The sequence below is a fragment of the Sprattus sprattus genome, assembly GCF_963457725.1.
Source record: "Sprattus sprattus genome assembly, chromosome: 6".
NCBI classification, from domain to species: domain Eukaryota; kingdom Metazoa; phylum Chordata; class Actinopteri; order Clupeiformes; family Clupeidae; genus Sprattus; species Sprattus sprattus.
The window spans coordinates 33,123,806-33,151,003 of record NC_137925.1 but is presented as its reverse complement, the minus strand read 5'-3'; the positions used below and the strand labels follow the sequence as shown (position 1 = coordinate 33,151,003).

General features: G+C 40.3%; 1 protein-coding gene across 2 annotated transcripts in view; it reads right to left on the bottom strand.

The window, feature by feature from the left end:
* Positions 1-317: 317 nt before the first annotated feature.
* The window catches only part of ctbp1l (C-terminal binding protein 1-like), a 69,718-nt gene continuing 42,837 nt past the window's right edge, over positions 318-27,198 (bottom strand). The window contains exons 3-11 of one of the 2 annotated variants that reach the window (XM_080841079.1): positions 24,880-25,034; positions 23,987-24,131; positions 23,663-23,869; positions 11,433-11,647; positions 7,535-7,665; positions 7,226-7,353; positions 6,204-6,324; positions 4,948-5,036; positions 3,961-4,052 (exon numbers count right to left, since the gene is read on the bottom strand). In XM_080841079.1, coding sequence (XP_080697205.1) covers positions 4,979-5,036; positions 6,204-6,324; positions 7,226-7,353; positions 7,535-7,665; positions 11,433-11,647; positions 23,663-23,869; positions 23,987-24,131; positions 24,880-25,034 — 1,160 coding nt within the window. In that variant the 3' untranslated portion in view covers positions 3,961-4,052; positions 4,948-4,978. Of the gene's footprint in view, positions 4,053-4,947; positions 5,037-6,203; positions 6,325-7,225; positions 7,354-7,534; positions 7,666-11,432; positions 11,648-23,662; positions 23,870-23,986; positions 24,132-24,879; positions 25,035-27,198 lie in introns of both variants that reach the window. The other variant, XM_080841078.1, reaches the window with a different exon arrangement.

The following is a 27,198-nucleotide window of genomic DNA, read 5'->3' as shown; positions in this document are numbered from 1 at the left end:
TGATAGGAGCCAAAACTATTGCTTGTAAAGAGAGATATAACTCATTTTGATGCATCCAAGAAAGCAGCAAAGACAGTGGTGTTTGACACTAAATACAGCCGTTCTACAATACTTGATTTTTCCACCAGCTAAGAATGATTAATATCAAGAGGACAAGAAAGCAAAATTGCAAAACTGTTGTCTGTAACTACTCTGATCCCAATGAGTCAGCCATGTGTACATTCTCCAGTTGTATGACCAGTATGGCCACCCATAAAGAAATGGACTTGAGAGTAGTTTTTTTTTCTTTCAATTTTATTAAAATACTTTGTGGAAGTAACCATCACAAACATGATTGTTTCTATTAAAAAAGTAAACAAAACCAAAGTAAAGCTTAAGAGCCTAGTTACAGGAACTCTTTGCATTAAGATGAAAGGAAATGCTTTAAATCCACAACAAAAATGTGTAGGGAATAACAGAAACAACAAAGGGGAAAACCAACTTGTTTACATGTTGTGAAAATACACTTCAAAATGTCAACAGTTACCTCAGTTTATTTAAAATATTCTATATTTGTTATCTGGTATGAGCATAACATAAACAAAAAGAACATGGGGAAAATGGTCAACAACCTTAAGATTGAGTATGACTATAGAATTCGCTTGCATTTAGACCCTGAGAGAAAAGTGATTTTCCCAGTCCATATCTATCCTTGCCGTCCCTTTTTTCATTCATAAACCACTTTTACAACAGCTATACAGCTTTGGTAACTAATAATGTTTTGATGAAGTCCCGGAGGCGGCGCACATTAGTGATGACCAGGTAACCTCTGTGATATGTGTAACACTAGAGATATCTTTAGTCAAGAGTTTTCAAATGAGTATATATCTATATTGAGAGCCACCAAGACAATGTCAATTTGAGTTCTAAGGCAGTGATAAGCTACATGAATTTTCAAAAGGATCACAACAATGAAAAGGGGCTTATTGTTGAATTGACTAAGTGGGAGACTGCGATATAGACCTGGTTCGAAGGGAAATAAAGTTTGAAAATGGACATTTTATGAAATGTTTCCGTACAACATGTAGAACACCAACAACATAAAGAGACAGGGTTCAACAAACACGTAGTGTACAGATGATCACAAAGCCAAATCAGTTGAGAGAAAGACCACAATTATGCCCAAAATAATTAAAAATAAAAAAATGTAATGAGAAAATTAGGAAAATACACATAAATTGATCTACTAAACTGAAAGACATCTACAAAAAAACAATACATACACAGGGAGCCCAAAGACTCCATATAAGCTGTATGTAAATGACGAGTGAAAGTCATGACGTGGATAAGAGCAAGTATCCAAGTAGTCATATCTTGTAATATTCCCGCACACTATGGTTGATACAACTTCTTTAATAACTCTCATAGATACTTGAATAAGCATGAAGCTTCTCACAACAACTCACTTGAATCATGAATCTGGGAGGGCTATCATACATCAACCAACTCGTCCAAAGTCTTGGGCTGGTTTATAGCTGGTACAACTGCAAAGTCTTCAAAGCCAGCAGAGTCAAAGCATGGATCTCATAACTTTCCAAGAAAACCCTTTTTTTTGTTAGCATGCAATATTACATCTTGAAAAAGAATGAACGTTTTTTTTTCCATCATGTATAATAAAGAGCAAAAACCCTGAAGCCCAGTCAACTGTCAATCTATAAAATATATCACCACATCTCAATGATGCAATCGAGGAAATGAATAGGACAAAAGCATTGTGCTTTTGGTAATCCTACATGTAGGTTATTCAGTAAAAAAGATCAGAAAGAAGTCGAAAGACTGACAAGAAGCCTGAGACACGTAAGAGTGTTAAGATGTTCAAATCTTCTGGAGAAGAGCTCAATACTTCCACACACCATCTGGTCACACAGGAGAGATCTAGTTATGCCAAACCCTAAAACAGTATTCATACAAAAGAAAATATTTCAAGCATACATTCAATATCTGTTAATGAGGTACTAACAAGTTATTCCACTGACACAGAACAATTTTGAGAGTGCAGGTTCATAGATCATGAGGGAAAAATTCTCTTTTGGAAAGTGGAATTTGTCAGTGAGCAAAAAAAAATTGTTGTGCATACTGGGAAAGACATTATGAATGCCGTCCATTCAGGGTTACATAGCATGACCAGATGTGATGAGCTTTAACAGTTAATAAAACATAACAGAATCAAATATGCACAAAAAAAAATTGTGGCCTTTATGTTTTAGACTTCTAGCAGTCAGAGCTGGTATGGCCGTTCCATAAACCCCTTTAATTTACACAAATCGTACATATTGAAAATCTCAAGGAAAATGGATGGATATCGTCGACCTTAACATATTCAAAAGAGCACTTCTCATTGAAAACCCCGTTAAATCCCTACAGATTAACTTTAGCAGGTAGACAGCACTGACTATGACCATAAAGAGATGTCAGGATCAGAATGCTACTTCACTGTGATTACTTAATAAACTAAAACAAAAACAAAACAAAAAACAAACAAAAACACAGTTTAGAAAAAGGAACTAGGGTAACTGTCTATTGGCTGGACCATAATCCAGCACAATAGTCATGCTTGTCTTGAATTGAAGCACTAGGTTGACAGTTTAGAGGTACAGATGACACAGAATGGTGATTGAGGAGACGGGGCAGGGTAGGATGTCGCTGTGGCAACAAGAGAAGGCCTCATTGGAAGTGAAAAGACAAACAGAGAACATGAAATAAGAAGGGGGCACACAATTGCAGTAATAGGAAGGACAATTTGGCTTGGAAAAAGACAGTGTTGAAAGTAAATCAAAATCCAGCTTCAGAACTCCTTGTGGAGCCCCTGGGGGCCATCCTGCATTCATATTCTTCAGTAGTACTCCCATCCCAGATGGAGTTCACCACGTTTATAGCTTGCCTACTGTTGCATGCTTTGATAGAAGCATTGAGCTAAAGTTATAGACACTGTGAACCATCATGCTATCAACATGATTCAGGGCGGTTACACAGCTGGTGGCAGTCACAGTGATCATTAGCGGACTGACACTCTGACACAAGGTGTAAGGGTTTTTCTACTTCAATTCTTTGCTGAGTCTGAAACGTATTAATGGAAAAGAAAAAGTTCATAATTCGAGGCCTCTCAGACCCATTCCAAAGGATATGAAGTCATGAATTCAGTGAAACGGTTTTGCAACAAGTCTTCCTTGAACCTGAAGTTAACAGTTCTTTTGAGCATAAATGCAGTCTAAGAACTGAACTTCAGTAGGTGACAAAGGCACATATCACGCCACACACGCTACAAGGACCTGGAACATAATGTCAATGGCAGATCATTTCTGAAATACTGAGGATAGAAAAAAATCACTGAAATACACAAAGTTAACTCTGGTAGAGGGGTAGGAAAGACGACACCACCACCCTGAAATGGATTCTTGGGGAGATATTCTGGATGGTCAAAACTGTTCAGGAACCAAAGATGGCAAAACAGGTCAAGAAACACTGTAAAAAAAACTACCAATGATTGAGTACGTTTTTGAGGGTAAGTGTTCATTAAAGCACACCAAGCTAATTGTCAATAAGATTAGTCTTAAAAAAAAGACTTATTGCTGAAGGTGAAGTTGGACATAAGGGGATACAATATGAAGGTGGTGAACGAACATGAGAAACCAAGACAAGGAGGATGGGGAAATTTATCTGAGTAGCATTCTGCATATTTTGCTGCCTATGCACCTGGAATAGGGTAAATAAGTGAGAACCAACCGATTTTGCCCGTTTGGGAGAGGGGAAGAAAGAGTGTCAGGGTGACAGACATTAAAAGGGTATTAATTGCCTTGGCTGATGGAATGTACTTAAAAGGTTGCTACTGGTCAGACGGGTTGTCTCTGTCAGACTCTGCTTTAGTGGGTTGCCCTGGTGACGGGGTGTGAGGGAGCTGGGTGACAGGGGTGATTCCATGGGCCATGGGTAGAGAGGCGGCCACTATACTCTCTACACCAGCGCCTGAGCCAGGCAGTCCTCCTGTGGCTACACTGATCAGACCAGCGGGAAACCTGAAGAGAAAACACAAGTCATATATATCTGCTTCTATACGCTTTGCACTGTTACAGCACATACTACACTACTAAGGCAGGAACTTCAGCGCCATTTCAAATATTGCATGAATTTGTACCTCAGTGAGTTCCTAGGAGCATAATTTAGAATTCCTAGGTCAGTCACATTTCAGAAGCAACAAAACAAGATGTTTTGCTCATTAGGGGTAGACAAGTTAATCCTATGGAGTTTGGGGCTTCAAGAGTGAAAATAAAAGCATTGATAATTAAAGCCTTTTCTTTCTAACAAATCCACTGACAAATTCAATTATTATTTACAAATGATCATAGTCAAAAGTACAGTTCCACATTTCTCAGTCACAGCACAAGTAGGCAGCATGAATATGCACACCTTCATTTCTTGCTCAATTCCCAGTAATATGGAACTTGGTCATTCATTTCTGTTTCAGGGAGGTGCAAAGCCATGCGGGAGGACATGCATCTTCAAATTCAACATTTATTTATTTTTTTTCCGTCAAGAGTGAAGTGTGGTAAGGGTGCCTGGGTAATTAAGTCCTATTTCTCTAGTGGTTTAGGGGTTTTCTTAATTCTGTTCTGTGTTTGAAAGTTAGTTCTTTCTTTCATGCTAAACTATGTTTTGCTGCTGTACCATGAGTATTTGCACAGTAAGCTGCCAACTGTCTCTTGGAACTGGAAGCATCAAATAAATCTTATGGCCACTTATGACAATTAAAATACTTTTTATATGACACTTTTGTCAAATGAGTTATTGGAAAGGAAAAGGTTAATGTAATCTCTTTATCACGAATGTAATACATATGGGTGTAGCTTTTCAAAGTGCAGTCCACAGTTCTAATCAAATACACTTTGTCAAATTCGGGCAAGTGCTCCTCACATTTTCCTTGCTGTCCATCTTGTGTGTACGCTCAAAAAAACTTCAGTGTTTGTCCAAGCCACCATGCTTCCCCATTTACAGAGCCAAGACTGTGAGCAGAGCCATAAACAATATCAGCTCATGAACACATAGCTTCAAGCACATGAAAGGGGGGAGGGGTGTCATTTGATTGGCAGTTGAGCTCAATAAACTACAACCTTTCGCAGACTGTACAACTTTAAATCAGTTCCTTAATAGTTTTATTGACTTTTGCGATCAAAATGACAGAATTTGTGGTCATGATTTGGTAAAAATGTGTGGAAAATTTTGCAATGCTTGTTTCTCAATAACCTCCACTCATACTCTTTCATTCAAACTATCAACAAATATATCGGAGATATAAATCCCATCAGTAAGAGTTGGATACCTATTTTATTTGCATATGTGCACTTATGTCCTCACTTCTTACACTTGTTTATCTGATTTTCACAAATTGGCGAAATTTCAATGATACTTGAATGCTATGTCGAGGTTGAGATAAAATGTCATGCACCGGTTGTCCAATAGAACTTTTGAACTTTTTGAAGTTAGCTTACATTTTCTGAACAGCCATCATTAGTAATCGTGTACTAATGTTTAAATAAACTTGAACAGAAAACATGATTATTCATAATTTGCTATCCGTTTGGATATTTTACACAAATAATCCTTTAATAGGCATGAACTTCGGAAGGGACTTATATTTTGAAATGCCATCTCCGTGCAAGATGAACAGCAGACTAAACAGTCGGATGCAACAATATGCTTGAAGTTAAATGCCATGTTGAAACACTATTTACAATTTTCACAACTGACCACAAGGCAGAATTACATAATGCACAAATAGTTTATTTAACATTCTTTAAGATAACTGTTAAAGAAGCTTCTATGACGTGAAATTCATTGTAAATTGAATGCTCTATATCAAGCCAACTTCACTCATGCACCTGACACCAAACGAATGGGACATGAAGCCGTGGCAGTGAGACAGACTGTGTGTAACCTTACCGCCATCAGGAGGCCAGAAGAAGTGAAATTAAGATGCAGTTTAACATCAAGGCTTATTTTCTGCCATTTTATTTGCAATTCATTTAATCAAGCAAAATATGCAGCATTGTGAAAAATACATCAAATTGCAAATTTTGCGCTGTATTCCATGATCATGGAATCGCAAAAAAAATGGAGGGACTGTTTAATCAAGATTCAATACTTGATCTCATTTGAGCTCAATAACTCACCTGTAAGCTGCAGCTCCATTCACTTCTGGATGCACAGCGGTGGCCTCCATGCCTGTCCATTGGGAGGCCGTCATCAGATATTCCTTGTTCACGCAGTTCTTCAGGCTGTCTGGGATGCGCCCTATGAACGCAGGGGAGAACTCAATTCCATGTCAAACAAAAGATACTATCCAGGGAAAATTTACTTTCCAAGGAAAAGCAACACACTTTATTTATTTTTTATGTAAGGGATAATATAAAGTCTGCCATTAAGTATTGGAAAAAAAATCTGAATAAATCCTAGGTCGAACAGGACCCCAACACCCCAAAACAATAATAAATTCCCTTCAAAACACCTCTTTGGAATGGTTTTGCTGCTGTTTCATGACTTCCACGGATAATAAAAATGTCTTCACTTTTTCATTTTCAGGTATTGCGTAGCAGTACTTGCTCACAATGGATTCCTGTTATGTAAAGTGAAAGAGCTACTTGCAGATTTATATTAAAGATGTGAATTAGAAGAAGCAGCCATTATAAATAAATATCAGACCTTAGAATATTTGGGTGGTCCCATCAAGTCAATGGAGCTTTCACATCATTCTGAAAAGCCGTATTATAAGCTGGGGGTTTTCATTGTAAAATAATTACAAAAGCAAAGACCAACTGGCTGGTAAGTACGGAAAAAAAATGTATTGTTGAAAAGCATACCATATGGCTGCTTTTATATTGCCATTTATATTAAGTGTGATGGGTCCAGGGCTGTTCAAGTGAGGGAGATAACTTGCCTTTTGTTTAAAAAATAACAGTCAGTCTTTTAATTCCTAAATAGCTGGGTAGAGAGCCCTAAGATTCTCTAGACGTGGAGGCCGATAACATGTGCACAGCTGCAACCCGGATGGATTGTAGAGGAAACGTTTACTACAAACAAGTTTGATTATTAAACCTTTATTTAAGCCTTTTATATTTATATGTTGCTACTAAAATATACATCTTGGACATATCATTTCTACAACTAAAGACACTGGGGAATAGTGAACACCTACCTGTGATGGCACGCCTCATCTCTCGGGCGGCTTCTTCTCGGCCCTCAATGGAGGCCTGCTCACTGTACCAGGATGTATGCGGAGTGCAGATGAGGTTAGGAGCATCCTTCAGTGGACCCTGTGAAAAGCTAAAAGGTGGCCAGGATAAAGGTCACATTTTTGTTAAACAAACTTTGTTTATTAATTGTTATTAACTGAGACAATTTGTATCTGAAATGACCTTTGCATGCTCTTGAAACCATACATGCCGATGTTCCACTGTACATTAACTATCGATTGTTTAACCTGAAAAGCAAGCTCTTTTCTCACCTGAAGGGCTCCGTCTCATGGACATCCAGGGCTGCTCCACGTATCCTCCCCTCCTTCAGGGCCTGTGCCAGGGCCTTCTCATCCACTAATCCCCCCCGTGCTGTGTTCACCAGGAAAGCTCCCTGACGCATCTAAATCATAGAGAATGAGTGTAATTACACTGATCATTAAGAAACTTGAGCATTGTCACAGTAGAACACACCCACTGCAGGCAAATGCACCCAGTATGAACCTGAGAAATGTTATGATGCTAGGCAGAACAGAAACATTAGGCACGGATACATGTGTCAATTTAACCCACCTATATCGCGTTTAAGCCATTTAAAGCTCGTAAATCGCTTCTAATTGCCTCATGTAGCTCACCCCTGAATTTAACCCTCTCATATTTACGGCATGTCTGAGCCTTTCGAGAGAGGTGGTCTACGCCGATCGGTGAGACACTCAAAAAAGGCCGATGTAACATGGGGCTAGTGGTGACAGGGAAGACACTCATATCGAAAAATCCTTTCTATCTTTCAGTATTAAGAAGATACGAAGATATACGGATGAATTAAGATAACTATTGAAATTGGATAAAAACGAAAGTTAAACTGTAACTGCTCCATGCTGGAAATAGCAACGTGATTCACCCCTAGCAAGAATCTACACTGATAGCCTGCCTTGAATCAGTCAATGTGGAGTTTTTAGCGATTTTTGAGAAGCTGCTTTGCACTCGTTTATAAAGAAAAGTTCTGTGTAAGGAAGAGCTTTTGAACTGTGGCATACAGCTTGAGCATTAACTCTGCAACGTGAACGATGTCTGATGGGGAAGAACAGAGAAGTGTAGAGGATATGATGGCGCAGGGAAGATCACGTAAGCTAACTGAGAAGGCATTAGAAGACAAGTTGCAGAAATACATTGCATTGAGGAGACGGAAATTAGGAACTCTGACGACCCATAAAAAGCTAGAGGAGGTGGCGTCATTGTTACATTTTACTATTTTGAGATCGTATAGGTGGCCTGCGCTCCTTGCTTGTGTAATCAGACAAGATTGTATAATTTTGCCTCACCATCACTTTTCGGCCTCCGATTCGGCCACTCATTTGGCTTTCGGCCGAAAGCCGAATGTGTCTTTTTTTTTGCGTTTTCGGCCGAATTTTTTCGGTTGCCGAATTTTCGGTGCACCTCTACTGTAAATGTGAATATCAGTAGTACATTTAATATCAGTACAGTTGATTAATTACTGCTGATAAATGTACTACTAACATGCCATTCTCAAATTAAAGCCAGTGACATGAGTATTTTGGTTGAGTTAACGATTAATACCAACAGTTAGCATACCTAGCTAGGTAGCATTACCATTGGATCTGAATGGCAGTTATGCTAAGCTAGCTGGCTACACCCAGGCGGAGGAGCACTTTTTACAGAACACTTTTCTGTTGACGAGCGGGGGCAATCAGTATCAGGCAATTCATCAGTAGGCTACGGGTCGTGTTTTCTTGTTGCAAAAACGTAGCCCAGTTCATTGTCAAACTCTAGAAAGAAAACGCTATACATGTATAATCAATGCTATGATGTCACCATGTAGTTTTCATTAATATTAATTAGCTGGAGGCTAATAATAATAAGAATGCCATTTGTTAAGTGTTTGTGACAACCCTAATACAACAACAGCAGATATCTTGCTTTTAAAAGCTGCCATCGTTCAGTGACAACAAGACCACTGAAAAGAGTTACTCATATTTTGTGTACAGAGATTTGTAGTCGGGTGTCAGTCGGGGATGCAAGTTTTTGATATTATGTTTGTTTATGTCTTTGTTAACATGAGAGGTGAAGGCTCGTAGGCTCGTCACTAACAGTAAACGAGCTGCAGATTGCAAAACGTCTCGGCACATCTGAGCGTGTGGAATATGAATGATTGACGCAGCGAACGGCTTCGGAAGGTGCCTGTTAGTGCCATTTTCATATTGTTGTTCAGATATAGACATTATATCATTTAGATTCATATTTAGTGATTGTAAATTATAGTGATAGCATATTTGCATTTATAGTTTATATATAGTTTAAAATATGTTTGAGTGCTCATGCATTGCATTGCTTGGAAGCTTGCGCATTAATGTATCAACTGTCACATTTGCTGCACTGGTCAGAATTCAGTAAAAGACGGAGCAAACACAGTTTTTCTACCATTGTTGAAACACATACACAAACTTTTAGCCACTACACTGCCTGTGCACGATGCGGATCCACTTTGATGTTGTTAGTAAACAAACAAGGTGGGAGCACAGCTCCGTCGTCTTTGCGCATGCCCAAGGCAAGGTAAGAGGCTTCAATTCCAGTCCATGTATACACTATACGCCGTTTCCCCTAAAATTGTTCACACCTACTTGCGAAGACGTTTCCGTCAGTGGCTTACGAAAAAGACACATGTACACGCAGCTATTGAGTAATGAAGTGGTCTTCTACCCTCATGAAAAGAAAGGCAAATGGTAAGAACTTCACATGCCAATAAAGGTCAGCATAGTAGAAATAGTGGCATCACCAACATGCTGACCCCAAATGTGCAGTAACCATCATTAGAGAGGCTAGGTCAAATTTTGAAGTGCTAAGGTCTAAACTTATCAAAAAAAAAAAAAAAAATTTAAATAAATAACACACAGTGTGTGTAGAGGGGAGCAGAATCAGTGGTTTAGGAGACATAGGAAAACATGGATATAATGCATTTAAGGTAAGCTCAGACGGACCCAAAAACAATAGCTTTTCAAGTGTTTGTTTTCGACAACAATAATTTTTAAGGGTCGTTTTAGGTAACTATTTTGACAGTAGAGCTGCAACGATTTGTCGTCATGGATTTTTAATATCGACGCATCATATTACAATGAGCTAAAGGAAGTGCTGGGCGCAGTATCGCTTTGATTGCCTACATGCACCAAGGCAAAGAAGATGGCGGAATTGAGAGTGGGAGAGCCGAAAAAGCGAGACCGAGGCTTTCAAAAGTCTGGGAATATTTCACCAGCAAACAAAACAGTACAATGCAGCATCTGCAAAACAGAATTGCCATTTCACAGCAGCACTCCAGCAATGCACGGACATTTAAAATGCAAGCATCCAGGAGCCAACACATCATCTTCTCCTCCTGTAAGTTTTAGGTAACTGCTTAAGTAACGTTACCCTTGTAAACTTATCGTAAGGTTTACGCTTACATGTGGGAAAACAGAACATCTCATGGAGGATGCTTGCTGCTAACGCTATTTCAGTTATGTTAATTGCAATGTAGTTAATCAGTGAGTTATCAGGGATGCCTGTCTTTTCATTCGTTCTGAATAGTTAACCTCCTCCACTTCTTCAAAAAAAGATTTCATATCAACACAATTACGAGAGATCTACTCTAGCATAACACAAAACTATAAATACTTTATTTGCGTTCTCTTTACTTTTAAAAGCATATTTGCACTTTAAGTTGTATTACTATTTAATGTATTTATTATGATGATTACATTTGTATTAACTTGTTACTCAAAAACATTTGAGGTTCAAATTCCAACTTTGAGTCATTATTTTTATTTGCTACGGGAAATAATTATTAGATTAGAAGACTAATCAAAAGAATAGTCGATAGATAAATCGATTACCAAAACATCGTTAGTTGCAGCCCTAATTGAAAGTCATGAAGTTTCATCACCGATTTCTAATATTTTGCAATGTTTGGAAACAGCAGCATAAGCTCTTTCTAGACTTAACAAACCTGTTATACAGCATATGCATACTCGCTGGGTTTTTCAGACTTGCAGAATTCAGAACTTTGAAATCCAATCCTTATAAAATCATTGTTTCTTCATCAAATAGGTTGGCAAAGTTGGAGAAAAAAAAAATGTCCTGTCTGTTGTTGCGTTGTCTTGGCATGCATACAAAACTTACTTGTTTGATGGTGAAGTCATTGATGAGGTGGTGGTTGTGCTCATTCAAGCTGCAATGCAGAGACACACAGTCTGAGTGAATGAGAAGATCCTGTAGGGTTGCCATACGCTGAAGACCCAGGGATCGTTCCACACCATCAGGAAGGTATGGGTCATAAAAGATTACCCCAAACCCAAAGGCCTTTGCCCGCAAGGCTACTGCTTGACCCACACGGCCTAGGAGAAAAAGAAAAGAAAAAAAAAAAAAAACATAACTTTTTAGTAACTAGGATTCTTTTGACTGATTATTTGGCAGCCCTTGAAACACAAGGTTAATCTTCCCATCAGCTTTGCTCTGCTTGGGCAAGGAAATGTGGAAATGGCAGCAACAAGATTGCCGTCCACGAGTAGTGCAAGGCAGAATAAAGTGGATTCAGCCCAGGCTTTTAGCCAGGCATGCGTCCATGCGTCTTTTGGACGCACTGTTCTAAAATAATAAGAAATTGGACACATTACTTTTAGGCAGACGCCCTTCAGACGCCTTAAGTTTTTCGTCCCGTTTTCAGCCAGTCAAACTTTTTTAAACGTGTTCACAATAACTCTCAACATTGTTCAAACGTTAATGAGCATATTCACGTTGAAACACGTAAAACAACAGTCTGTTACCACTGTCAGGGGAGCCGCATGCAGCTCTTTGCCGGCTGACGTGTGGCTCCGCTCCAGCTCGAGTGCTCGATGACTTTTCTCTTGGTGTACAGAATTTTCATATTGTAAAATAAACATCTAAAATGCATATTTTCCACGCAATATATTTGCAAATACAGACAAAAGGCTGTCCGATTTGAATGGGGTATTTATTCATGTATATTTTGTCATCACGCGACGTTAATGTTCTAAACATGAAACATTCTCATGTGTGCACCCAGTCTCAGAGAGTTTTAGCCAGACTATCAGTAGCTTCTGAAAGAATGCCATGGATCCAGCAAAGCGTAAAGCTAAACAAAAATATGAAGATGAACACCGCATGTTCTTCCCTGAATAGGAGGGAATATTTGCGGAGCGAAATGGAAAACCCCTCTGCTTAATATGCCAGACGTCACTGTCGCATTTTCAAGCCTCAAACTTGGAGCGCCTTCTCTCCACACACAATGCTAACATAGCCCAGAAGTTCCTAAAGGCACAGAGCTGTGCAAGCACAAGGTACATACTTTGAATTGTAACGTCAGTCAGAGAAACAGACTCGGCTTTTTTGGAAATTTACGAAGTACTCTGAAACGGTCACGTTGGCATCGTATCATTTGTCATGGAATATTGCTCGAGCAAAAAAAAAATCATATAGTGAGGGAGAGTTTGAAAATTGAACAGAGAATATCTGACATTAACTATAATTAGCACCGATCTCAGCAGATGTCTTCAATATGTTTATTTTTGTTTCATATTTTAAATCTACATGTTAATTTCTCTTCCTAAAACCCTCTAGAGGACACTATTTAAAAGGTTATTTTCAAAAAAAAGGAGGCAACTGCTGTGATTAGGCTCTCCTCCAGGCACAGTCTGTTTCTCTTTTTTTGTTTTGATCACAGTCATTGCAGAGAAGGAGTCCTCACATAAATATGTGGAGGCAAAGGGTAGTAGCTGCTCTCTACTGGTAGTCTTTGCTGGCAGTGCCGTCACACAGAGGAGTGCACTCCGTAAAATGGAGTTTCATGTTGGAATGAAGACACGCAGAGGGGTTGTTTTCATCTGGCATCTGGCACATACATTTTGATATGTTAGGTCCATGAGGCAATACGATCGCATTGTCAGAGAAGGCATCAACTGAACGTACTGTTTATTTCCACTGCTGCTATAGAAATAGCCACGCTGCAACATTTTGTGCATGTGCAGTGACCAAATCGACCTGAAAGTCTTATTTAGGCGTGGATTCACATAATGTACTTTTAATGTCTGTTTGACCACCCTATGTGGAGTTATGAATCACTCCCCACTCATTAAGATAGGAACCTGATCTTGGGTGCCAATTGATTAAAATATTCTACTGTTCTATTGATTGATTGTCACCAGTAAACGGCAACCCGGGCGGAACATTAAAGTTATTGGATGTTTAATAGTATCGTCATAATTGTGATACTTGGTATTTTTGTAATAATTTGATCATGCACTTTATGCTTTATTTGTTGCTTTTAGTATTCTTTTTAAAAGTCACTTTGGACAAAAGCATCTGCCAAATACCTCAACTATACCCATGATCTAAATGAGATTACTTTTCATTGCTTATATGGCTAGCAGAATGGTGCTCACGCAATGACGTGGATTTCATAAATAACTGACCTACTTTTTGGAGGAAGCCAGGGCTACTACAGAAGGATGGCATCCACCCCTCCAAAGTGGGTGCTAACCTCCTTTCTCAAAACTTAAAACACCACCTAGCCCAAACGTACTACTGACAACCAATAACTAGAACTGGAAGGCAGACCTATTACCCCACACTAACTTCTGCTGCACCAGTACACTCTCTGCCCATATTAAACCACATACAAACGGTATCTATACCCAGAATACATAAATCCAACGCGTACCACATTAGTAGAAGTATTAACCAGGAAAACCTAATAAAGATACAAACCTCATCAGCACAAAATGAGACTTGCACAATACTAAAACTGGGCCTTATTAACATTCGGTCCCTAACATCAAAAGGCGCACTTATAAATGAGCTGACAACAACATCCAAATATTTTTCCTAACTGAAACCTGGCTAAAACCAGATGAATTCATAGCCTTAAATGAATCTACCCCTCCAAGTCCAAGTGTTAACTGCCACATCCCCCGCAGCACTGGACGTGGAGGTGGAGTTGCTACAATTTCCCTCGCTAATCTAGGTATTTCCCCAAGACCTAAATTTAAATTTGCATCATTTGAAGTCCTCGTACTTCATCTTATGCATCCAAACTCAAAAGCCACTAACCCGGTCACTCTTGTGACAATATATAGACCACCAGGTCCCTATACTGAATTTTTATCCGAATTTTCCGATTTCCTATCCGCCCTGATTGTAAATTCTGATAAAATCCTGATAGTGGGAGATTTTAATATCCACATGGATAATGAAAATAATAGCCTTACAATTGCATTCCAATCACTGATAGACTCTATTGGGTTCTGACAACATGTAAATACACCAACTCACTACCATAATCACATCATTGACCTTGTATTAACGCATGGCCTCGAAATTGACCGCCCTATAGTTCTACCCCAAAATACTACCCTCTCAGATCACCACTTTATTACATTCAACATGAAATTAGAACTCCGTCCAACATCGGAAAAAACCCACTTCTACAGCCGTTGTCTATCCGACAGGACTACAGCTGAATTTATAGCAAAACTACCCTTCGCCCTCACCTCAGCTTCTACTGCTGGCAAAGTAAATGGCATATGCACTCCCCCACCTCATATCGACCTTCTAACTGAAGGCGTCATACATGCGCTGCACTCAACCCTTGACGCTGTTGCACCACTAAAAAAGAAAATAAGAAAACTGAAAAAACTGGCCCCATGGTACACTGATCAGACTCGTGCACTTAAACAAACTACACGAAAACTAGAAAAAAAAAATGGTACTCCACCAAACTTGAGGTATTCCTCCTGGCATGGAAGGATAGTCTTCTAAGCTATAAACGAGTACTCTCTGAGGCGAAATCAGCTTACTATTCTTCATTGATTTATAGTAATAAAAACAACCCAAAGTTCCTATTTAACACTATTTCTAGGCTAACAAAAAACCACAACACAATCGAACATTCGGTTCCCATAATATTTAGTGGTAATGATTTCATGACCTTTTTCAATGATAAAATCCTTAAAATAAGAGAACAAATTCATAGTTTCCTCCCCCTCTGTGATCCTGCACCCCTTCACAAATGCGCCATGGCAACACCCCCTCATCCAGGTGCTCTCCTTGAATTCTTCGAACCCATCGACCTCCCTGAACTAAACTCCTTGATCCTCCCATCTAAATCATCAACGTGCTTACTAGACACTATCCCCACAAAATTACTTAAACATGCACTTCCCTTATTAAGTGAGTTCTCTAATTCTCTAATTTCAGGATATGTCCCACAATCATTCAAAATAGCAGTGATAAAACCATCTCTTAAAAAACCTAACCTTGATCCCGATAATCTCGCTAACTATAGACCCATATCTAACCTCCCTTTCTTGTCAAAAATACTAGTAGCTAAGCAACTTACTTCCTTTCTACAACAAAATAAAATCGAAGAAACCTTCCAATCCGGTTTTAGGGCCCACCACAGCACTGAAACGGCCTTAGTCAAAGTCTTGAATGACCTACTAATCGCATCTGATCAAGGGTGCACCTCAATAGTAGTTCTCCTAGACCTTAGTGCTGCTTTCGACACTATAGATCATCATATCCTGTTACAGAGACTTGAACATCATGTTGGCATCAAAGGCTGTGCCCTATCTTGGTTTAGATCTTACCTCTCTGATCGCCATCAATTTGTTCATGTCCATGAGAAGTCGTCAAATCGCACCAGAGTAAGCTACGGTGTTCCACAAGGCTCTGTCCTTGGACCACTGCTCTTTTCCCTTTATATGCTACCCTTAGGTGCTGTCATAAGGAAACATGGCATTAACTTCTAGGGGTGCAACGGATCATCATTGATCCGTGATCCGTTCGGATCATCTATTTCGGTTCGGCACACGCATGATCCGCGGATTGATTTATGAAAAAAAAAAAAATTGCGATTGCTAACATAAAGAAAAACCTGCAACACAGCGTGGTCATGGCGAGCGGAGGAACAGAAGAACTTGAACGCCCCACATTTAAATCCCCTGTTTGGGAGCATTTTGGCTTCCCTGTCAAATTGAATGCAGAAGGAAAGAGGTTGGTGGATAAAACCGTGACGGTGTGTAGGCACTGTGGCACAAGAAAGCCATACAACAGTGGAAACACATCGAGCATGGCCATGCATTTACAGCGACATCACCCCGGTGTTTCACTGACAGGAGTTAAACCGAAAGCGGCTCAACAACCGCTCATCACCGCGGCATTAAAGCAGCCCCTTCCTCCACATGTTTATTTGTCTTGTTTTTTTTTTCTTGCTGATCCGAAAAATGATCCGATCCGTGACTCTGATCCGAGGAACGTTGCACCCCTATTAACTTCTATTGCTATGCTGATGACACCCAACTCTACCTATCCATGAAACCTGATGAAATCTTACATCTACCCAAGATAGAAGCTTGCCTCCATGATGTTAAATCTTGGATGGCTAACAACTTCCTGCTCCTCAACTCTGATAAAACTGAGGTTATGCTTGTAGGCCCCGATCAACTGAGAACCTCACTATCTACCCTTCTACCCACACTCAATGGCTTCCCAACACCCAACACTAACATCAAAAACCTTGGTGTAACTATCAACCAAGACCTCCTACTTGACTCACACATAAAACAGATCTCAAAGACGTCATTTTTTCATTTACGCAATATTGCCAACATTAGAAAGGTCCTATCCCTCCAAGATGCAGAAAAACTAATCGACGCATTTATTACTTCCCGCCTCGATTATTGTAATGCTCTCCTGTCCGGATGCAGCATCAACACAATAAGGAGCCTACAACTTATACAGAATGCTGTTGCTCGTACACTCACCAGAACTAAAAAATATGAACACATCTCACCGGTACTCGCTTCCTTGCATTGGCTCCCCGTCAAAAGTAGAAAGTACTCCCGCTAACATATAAAGCCCTAAACGACCTGGCTCCAAGCTACCTCAAGGAATTAGTCGTCCCCTATTGCCCTCCAAGGCTGCTCCGTTCCCAGAGTGCAGGCCTCCTGGTAATCCCAAGAATATCAAAAACCACAATAGGAGGCAGAGCCTTTAGCTACCGAGCCCCTCTCCTCTGGAACAATCTCCCTGCCTCCGTCAGAGATGCAGACACCGTGCCTATATTCAAATCAAGACTTAAGACATTCCTCTTTAGTGCAACCTATAGCCAAAAGTAATCGCGCCAACAAACCAATCACCTGCTGTACCAGCCACCCAGACATATCCGAACACAATTAATGTTCGAATAAAAATCAAAATTAAAATATTACTTGCAATTAAGTACCGCAACATCAAATGTGTTTCCTGTTTGCCGAGTGGATGCATGTACGGCCCCGGCAAACAGAACACAACAGAAAACAATATGCCCAATGCCAGCAAAACTAAACATATCTAAGTAACGCAACGTGCAACAGGCAAACCGACACACAGGTGACATGTCCCTGGTTGGTGAAATGTTTCATCTGTGTGTTTGTTTGTGCTGATTCCTGCCTGCAAACAGAACACAACAGAAAACAAAATGCTCAATGCCAGCAAAACTATACTTATCTAAGTACCGCAACAGGCAAAACGACACTCAGATGACATGTCCCTGGTTGGTGAAATGTTTCATCTGCAGATTGATTCGTGATTTCCTGTTTGTTAGATGATCAGGAGGAGCCTCCTGGGCCTGATGACTCCCCTCCTCAGCCCGCCCCGAAACGCCCCTGCAGACCGGCTCCAGAGCAACACCAGCATCGCCCACCCCGCCCTGCTCCCCATCCTGGGCCCTCAACACAGTCATCATCCCCTCAACGACTTCTCCCGCTGGATGTGACAACCACCACTCTGGTCATCGGCAGCTCCATGCTCCGAGATGTCCACATCCCCCCTTCAACAAGCGGGCCCTGCAAGGTCCACTGCCTCCCCGGAGCCAGGGTCCGTGACATTCAGCATAGACTCCCCAGCATCCTCGCTGGTTACACCAACCATGTCCCAATCGCTGATGGAAATGGAAATATTGCTCCTCACCCCCACCACTCCTCATCCACGCATATGGACAGCTGAACTCTACCCACCCACTTTCTTCCTTTTCTTTCCCTACTAATCAAGACCATCTCCCCATGGCACGCTGCTGTAGTCTCTCCACCTGGTCTACCTGGAGAAACCCTTGGCCAATTGCACCCACCGCCACTGCATTGCCGTACACTTACTCTACCCCATACCCTATGCTAGCATTTATATACTATACATTATTGCCACCACTGAAATGTTTCTCTGTCCCTACATCCCTTACCCCTGTAACAGTTACCCTATTAGTACAGTAAACCGGTCTTGCCTGCATCATGTATTTTACCACCGGATGTCTGTATACACTATGTCCCGCAACCAAATGCTGGCTGTGTACAACCCCTGTTGCCCCGGCCGACCTCAAGCAGATGGGTCCCCCCTTATGTGCCGTGGTTCTGCTTAAGGTTTCTTCCTGCCTAACGGAGTTTTTTCTTGCCCCTGTTGCCATTGTGCATGCACTAAGGGGGTCTAGGCTCTGGGCTCTGTTAAGCGCCTAGAGGCAATTGTATTGTTATGGCGCGATACAAATAAAATTGAATTTAATTGAATTATATGCAGTCAGGCCAGATTGAGCAGAGATACTTTCAAAATCATATCTTTCTAATTCAGGTTTGTGACGGGCCGAGTCTCGAGTTACTGTCGATATGTGGGTATGGCCAAAAAGCTCAGAGACAGAGTAAAAGTTATGCTTTCATTAACTCTTCAATAATGTCTAAAACCCTGCTAAGCCTCTCTATAAGCAGAGGACAACTATTAGCAGTCTCTAGAAACACCTGCTAAGCCTCTTAGTATGCAGGACAACATTCAGCAGTTCCAAGGTCAGCACACATGCACATACCTGACTCTGCCCAGAACAAGTGAACATATATAATAGGTGACCATCACCAATTATGAAAAGGGGGTAAACACAAAAGTAAAATAATTAGGGCTGTCAGCGTTAACGCGTTAATCTATGAGATTAATGTGACCGCGATTAAGGCGTTAAGATATTTTAACGCCGTTAACGCAACTTTGTTTACTTCCGGTGTGCGGAATTAATTTGCACGTCAAAGAGGAGTTTTATTTTGACACAGTTCCCTGGGTGGTCTGAGTTCGTGCCCCCCTCCTTCTCCTGCTCTAACGTTACTCTTCTCCCAGTCACCTCTTCTTCCCTGTTTCAAATCTTTTATGGAAGAGGTATGCTATCTATTTTCAACCCTTTTCAAATCTAATAACTATCCCATTTCTAAATTGTCATCCACCACTGATCAAAGTGATTTTCTGACTATAATTTTAAACTCTACACTTTGATGTCAGTATTATGGTGGTGTCCCGTTTGGTTTTATATTATATTTTGTAATGTATGCGTCACATGGTGTAAGATAAGCCTGTGACTGATTAGCTAATTAAATTAAATTAGCATCGACATTTATTTTAGCATGATATTGATATGTATTGTACTAAGAGGTTCGAAAACACTGAAGTTAGAGCCCAGCAACTAATTGCTTTTGGTGTCGCTGCTACTTTGAAAGCCTGTGCTTGTTTTTACATTCTGATTTATTTGTACATTCATTTTGTACTGTGCTCCTTTGACATGCTAGGTCTCGCTAGCATTTATGCTAACATGTTAGCTGGGCTAACTAGCTACCTTTGTGGAGCATGACCGTGTTTCTAGCATTCTCTGGAGGGGGGAGGTTGGAAAACTCAGAAGCCAGAGCCAAACAGCTAATTCATTTTGGTGTCGTTGGTGTTTTACAGAAGTCACAACAAAGAACAACCGGCAGTCAGTTCAGTAGGAAGGTTGGAAGATGGAGAGAGAGGGATTGTTGGGGGGTCTTTAAGAGGCTAAATGACGGCACTATTGTCAAAAATAAAGTGATTTGCAAAATTTGTCAAGCTGAATTTAATTACCACCGAAGCAGCTCCTCTTTAAGTTACCATATAAAGGCAAAGCACCCGGCAGAACTTAATGCTACTGTAGATGTTCACCAAACCACAATGCACGACTACACTAGAAAAATAACTAAACCTGTCCATGACAGACTTACCAATGCATTAGCAGTTTGGGTTGCCGGTGACTGTCGGCCAATTAGTATAGTTGAGGACGGTGGCCTGGCAGAGGTCATCAGAACAGCTTCAGGGGATAATTCATATAATTTACCATCCAGGGGCACCATTGTGTCGCGAATTCATACCTTGTATGCTAGCGAGAAAGCACAAAAAAATCTGCTTCTTGAGCAGGCTGCCAGCGTTGCCCTAACTGGTGACCACTGGACGTCAGTCAGCAACGACAACTACCTGGGTGTCACTGCTCATTTTATCGACAATGCATGGAACTTAAAATCATTCGCATTGGAGGTAAAAAAAAACAGAGTTGAGACATACTGCAGAGAACTGTGCTGAGGAATTCCTCGATGTCTTTAACAGGTGGGAGATAAGGGGGAAACTGACCACTTTAGGGACTGATATTGCTCGTAATATGTTGGCAGCTGCTAGGCTACTTTCATTCCAGCATCTACCCTGCGCCGCTCACAGTCTTCAAAGGACCATCACCGTCTCCCTGAGAGACAGTGGGTTTGAAAATGTCTTGGCTAAGTGTCGCAAAATTGTAGGGCACTTCAAACACAGTCCGTCAAATAACCTGGAATTGAGAGCGCAGCAAACTGCACTAGGGCAGCAGGAGGAGTACCTGGTCCAAGATGTTGCCACCCGGTGGAACTCTGCCCTGGAGATGGTCAAACGGATCCAGCGAAACCAAGGTCCGATTGCTGCTACCCTGGCTCAGCACAAGACCAGCGTCCCGATGCTGACTGTGTCGGAGTTGGCCAAGTTGGAGAAGTTGGAGCACCTTCTCGAACCATGCAGGCAAGTGCTCTCATATCCTCATAATGACCTCTCGTGTGCATTTATATTTCATCCTCCAGCTGAGTGCGTGCGTGCGTGCGTGCGTTGTCAACAATAAACAACAAGAAGTCGCTATTGGCTTCCTGAAAAGACGCTAGATTACGCGAACATTAACAAAAGTTTTCCCATCCTGTGCGTGTGTGCATGTGTGTGAGCGATTGTTTTTAAGGCCCTTTTTAAAACCCACATGTACCTTTTATTGCAGATATGTGACTGAGCTTCTTGGAGGAGAGCACTACATCTCTTGTTCTGCGGTCCTACCAGCGTTGTGTCACCTGTCCAGAGTGATGCAACCCTCTGATGACGACCCAGCATACGTTACGAAATTCAAGGCCTCCTTCTCTTCAGACCTGGCCAATCGCAGGGAAAACGCAAATCTGAAAATCTTACAGGTTGCCACACTGTGTGATCCGCGATTCAAAGACTTGAAATGTCTTCCCAAGGAAGAGAGAGCCGAGGTTTGGGCCTCTCTCCGGAGTCTTATGGTGGAGGGGCAGGCATCTCTGAGGTGAGGCGTGTGTGATGGCCCTAAAAAGCCTAAATTGACGACCTTCTTAATGGCCTCCTCTGACACTGATTCGGAGGATGAAGAGGATGATTCTGTTGACAAGGCCCTGGACCGTTACAAAGCAGAGCCAAAGCTCCAGATGGGAGACTGTCCACTCAAGTGGTGGGCGGTGAGGCAGCACACTCACGACAAACTTGCAAGTATAGCAAAAGAATACTTATGCACCCCAGCTACTACAGTGCCCTGTGAACGCCTGTTCTCACTGTCTGGACACATTGTCCAGAAGAGAAGAGCCGCATTGGCTCCTGAAAATGTGAATATGCTGGTTTGTCTCAGCAATTGGCTGAGGGTAAAAGAAGAGTAAGAGTTAGCGTGCACTAGATCAGTTTAAGCACTTCAATCAGTCAATTCGGTTCACCAAGGCCACTTATTATCCTGTGTGTTATTGAATATGTACTAGTTTTTAATATTTTTTAATTGTTATTATCCTGTGTGTTATATTGAATATGTAATAGTTTTTGATATTTTTTAATTGTTTAAAATGTTTTCATTTATCAATGAGGTTGAGACGAGAGACAGATGGAATTGAGAGAGAGGTAGATTATTATTAAATAAATACCTGGAGTTATAGGCCTGAGCCTTTTTTGTGTTTTGTGTTTGAAAAAAAATACAATTAAACAACATTGTCTAAAATACACGCTGTCTGGAGTGATTACTACTTTAAAACAAATAATAATAATAATGTAATCGCGATTAATCTAGATTAATGAATTTCAAAATGTGAGATTAATTAGTTAATTTTTTTAATCTATTGACAGCCCTAAAAATAATACATAGATAACAAGACAGACCCTGAAACACAAATACGGTATATGCTAAACAACATCAAAAAAACAACCATCTTTTAAAATCATATTCCAAGGCCTCTTAAAAGACACCTCACCGAAGTGGTTTGGCCAAGGACATTTATATTGTCCCTAAAGCCATTACAGGGAATCAGCCAGTGTAATCAAAATCCGAACTAAATAAATGTTCTGCGTTCTCCGTTCTGCTTCTTTGCTTTGGACTGACCAGCTACCCGAAGACACAAACTCCAAACAAGTTGTTAATTCCATTTATCCATCTTCAATGAAACAAGGTTTGTGCACCAACTTGGTTCACTCAAATAAATGTTTCAATTTTGTTCACGTTTGTGCAATCAGGTGTGTATGTTTGTGTGTGTGCAAATCCATATGTGTGTGTGTGGAAGCAGTTGTAAATACGGGGCAGGAGGGTGCGGACATTTTTGTGTGTGCCGTTGCACAACGATCGTCACAAGTTTGTTTAATTGATTTTCTTTGAAACAACACGATGCAACAATTTTACACTTTTTGAGGTATGGTTTTATAGGCCACTAGTTTTGGTACCATTCTCAAATTAATTTTGTTTGCATATGGTCATGTGAAGGACAGACCTGTGTCTTTCTAGCCATCCAAAATATGCACTATGTAGTTCTGTGTTCTGGGCTGATAAACAAGTCAGGAATGGAAGAAAAGTTTACACAACATGACATTGCCAGCTATACAGCCAAAAGACTCCTAGCAAGCCAAAAGACTCCTAGCAAGCTTCTATCAGTGCCAACTGGGCTGTCCGTAGTGTTTGTAAGGTTTTTGCATGCCTTTTAGGTCGTAAGCTAGTTAGTTTTGGAACAGAACTCCTTATTGCTGCTATTGCTACGTCAAACTGTACCTTACACAAGTCAGATATATCCTTATCCTCAGCAGACGTGAATGCATTACCTAACTTCTTCAACCATGTTTTCACATTCCAGCACCTCCAGCAGTAAGAGCTGAGATCACATTCACTTATTCAATTCATTATTGATTAACTGGGGCTTGGATCAGAGACTGAAACTCTAAGCAGGAAAAAAATTGATTAGAGTAATTAAACATGTTTAACTACACAATCTGCTCACCCAGACCAATGATGCCTAATGTCTCCCCTCTGATGCGAGCAGCTCCACCAGCCACCTCTCTGATCTGCTCTACACTGGAAGCCCGAGTGCCCTCTCTCAGAGCCTGGTGCATCCAGGTCACACGTCGGTACAAGTTGAGGATTAAACACATGGATGTGTCTGCTGTCTCTTCCACAGAAGAGGCTGGAACATTGCATACCGCAATACCTTGTGGATGAAAGAAGAGAATACAAAAACAAAGATTAGTGTTGGTAATGGAGACAAGGAATTGGAAAAAGACTCACACGAACATGATGCAATTGAATCAAAAATATTTTGTCTCACCCAACTCAGCAGCTGCTTTGATGTCCACGTTGTCAAAACCACTCCCGATTCTTACAATAACCCGAAGGCCTTTGAATTTTTCAAGGTCATCTCGAGAGAGTGTAATTGTATGGTAGAGCAATGCGCCTACGGCCTCATTCAGGACCTGTTGGGTATATTCACATAAAAGTTTGCAAGCTCATCCATTTGCATGTGATAGTCCAATATCAGCCTTGGTAAATTTTAAAAGCGTTTAAAAACCTCACCTTTTAAAACATCATCTGTCTAATGAGTTCTTTAGTTTCAGGCTTCCATACATTTAATGATTGTTTTGATATTTGAAATTGTTGTTATCAATATCAGCATCATTATTATTATTATTATTCGTTGATTAGGTAAAATACAAATTTAAATCAGATACTTTTGTTGTGTGTCAAGTTCTATTGTTTTGTGACTTTTGACAAAAGCGTCTGCTAAATACCTTAACCGTGAGCATTTATTAAAGCTGCCAGCTGTAATCTGTGAGGGGATAGTAGTGTCAAACCATTCTTGCAAAGCATTTACTTCAATGTGGCATAGAATTCAATTATTGATTTACAGTCCTCTGATATTCAGGTGAAAACACACTTTTTTTTACGGATATGCATCTCTAGTTTCTAGTTCTTTGTCAGTGGATTTATTGAAAGGTTTATGTAAACGCTGTTGTCATTAGTACGATAATGGGGTAAAGACTGGAATTGAGATTCAAGACAAAATGTACCTAATTTATTCAATTTCTAAAGGGTTATTGGTTAATAATAACACTTTCAGTATCTTGAACATTCTTCCCTTTGTCCACTTTTCAGTCACTGCAAAGCTGTGCATTTGCAAGATAAATTGTGGCCAAATGCCAGTTATGTAAAGACTTCACTCACCTTTTCATGTATTTCTTGGGTAGACTGGGCATCACAGAACGCCACTGTGGCCACATCCTTCAAGATGGGCATCTCGATGGTACAATCTCGCCCATCTAGCAGGGCTACCAGCGGACGCGGGTGCATCGGTCCATTCAGGATTGGGGGGCGAATGCCTGCAGAGATCAAGTGAGGCTCAAGTTCATTCCAGATGTTAGAGCATCAACCTTTTCTATATAGAAAATATACTACAAAATGTTCAGCTTTGTTTTTAAATAGTTTCAAATGAAAAAAAGAAAATGCCTCTTCCAGCATTATGGCTCTTTCTAAATAATAATCTTAACATAAAATCTAACGTTTTCATACAAGTTTCTTCCTAGAACATAATATATTTATATCCAGCACACAACATTTGAATTACCCATCACCTATAGATCATATGGTTTTGATGTTGCTAAATTCATAACAAAATTGCTGTAGAGAGAAGACAAAGACAACACATTTTCTTCAGTGGAGCAAAGTGGTTGAGATGGGGAATAGAGCTAAGTCATATCATTTAACCAAATGTGCTGCCGCATTATAAATACTCTGCAATCTCGATAGGGTACTTGTTCCCCACGGACCCTATTCTCAGAAGCTCCGGACGCTACTTCCTGCTTGCTACGCTTGCCACCATAGACATCATATAGGTAGACGCCCCCTTCGGCCTTGGACGGCATAAATCGTCGGCGCCATCTTGTTACAGGAGTTATTTCGTCTTCGGAGTGAAGATGCCTGATTCATGCGCCGCTTGGGGGTACACCACCGTCAGGACGATTCAAACTAGATCGCAAGGAATTACCTTTCACAAGTAAGACTAAACAATTGTTTCTATTTGTAATTGTTAAATTCAGTCATGTCACGTAGATCATGTGTTATGTTGAGAGCTAAGAGCTGTTGAGACAGCTAAGTTGCCACCAGAATCAGACTATAGCTAGTCTAACGTGAAATGGACATGGTGAGCAAAGCCTTATTCTATCGTTCGTCAACAGGAGATAATATTGTCAAGAAATATAGGATATACAGTATATATATATATATATATATATATATATATATAATCTACCACTACTTGCTTGTGAGTAATTACAATGTATAATGTAATTATATAGCATTTATGGTCGCGACGGAAAGCTGCGTTTCGGCTGAGCGACTGGCCTTAATTTCTCTCTGTGATGTATTTTAAAAAGAGACTAGATTAAAACAAAAAAAGGCTCAAAACATGCCACTGTATATGTAATGGTTCTACAATACGTATATGAAGGTGTCACGTAATGAATGAAACTACGGAAAAAATGTCACGATACTCTACATGCACCTGTGAGATGCACCTGCAGCCAGTCGCCGGCCGAAATTGACGTTTTAAACGTTATTTCTATTTCTATTCTATTTTTTTTTTTTTAAAGATACATCTGTATTATGAATCTGACTGACTGGCTAGCTAACCTTTCTCGCAATTTTAAGGTTTCCCAAAGAGAAGCAGTTGAGGAGACAGTGGGAAGTGGCTGTGAAAAGGGAAGACTTTTCTGCCAATGAGAGATTAATGCTCTGTAACCAGCACTTTCAATATGAATAATAATATGAATATACCTATACTTAAAATATATTATATTATATTGTTTCACATATATATATATATATATATATATATACAGCCGCGGAAAAAATTAAGAGACCACTTCAAAATTATCAGTTTCTCTGGTTTTACTATTTATTGGTATGTTTTAAAGTAAAATGTACATTTTAGTTTTATTCTATAACCTACTGGCAACATTCCTACCAAATTTCAAATAAAAATATTGTCATTTAGATCATTTATTTGCAGAAAAATGACAATTGGTCAAAATAGCAAAAAAGATGCAGTGTCTTCAGATCTCGAATAATGCAAAGAAACAAGCTCATATTCATTTTTAAACTACACAATACTAATGCTTACACTTAGGAAGAGTTCAGAAATCAATATTTGGTGGAATAACCTTGATTTAAAATCACAACTTTCACTTGTCTTGGCATGCTCTCCACCAGTCTTTCACATTGCGGTTGGGTGACTTTATGCTACTCCTGGCGCAAGAATTCAAGCAGCTTGGCTTCTTTTCATGGCTTGTGACCATCCATCTTCCTCTTGATCACATTTCAGAGGTTTTTTATGGGATTCAGGTCTCGAAATTGGGCTGGCCATGACAGGGTCCTGATCTGGTGGTACTCCATCCACACCTTTACTGGCCTGGCTGTGTGGCATGGAGCATTGCCCTGCTGGAAAAAACACTTCTCAGAGTTGGGGAACATTGTCTGAGCAAAAGG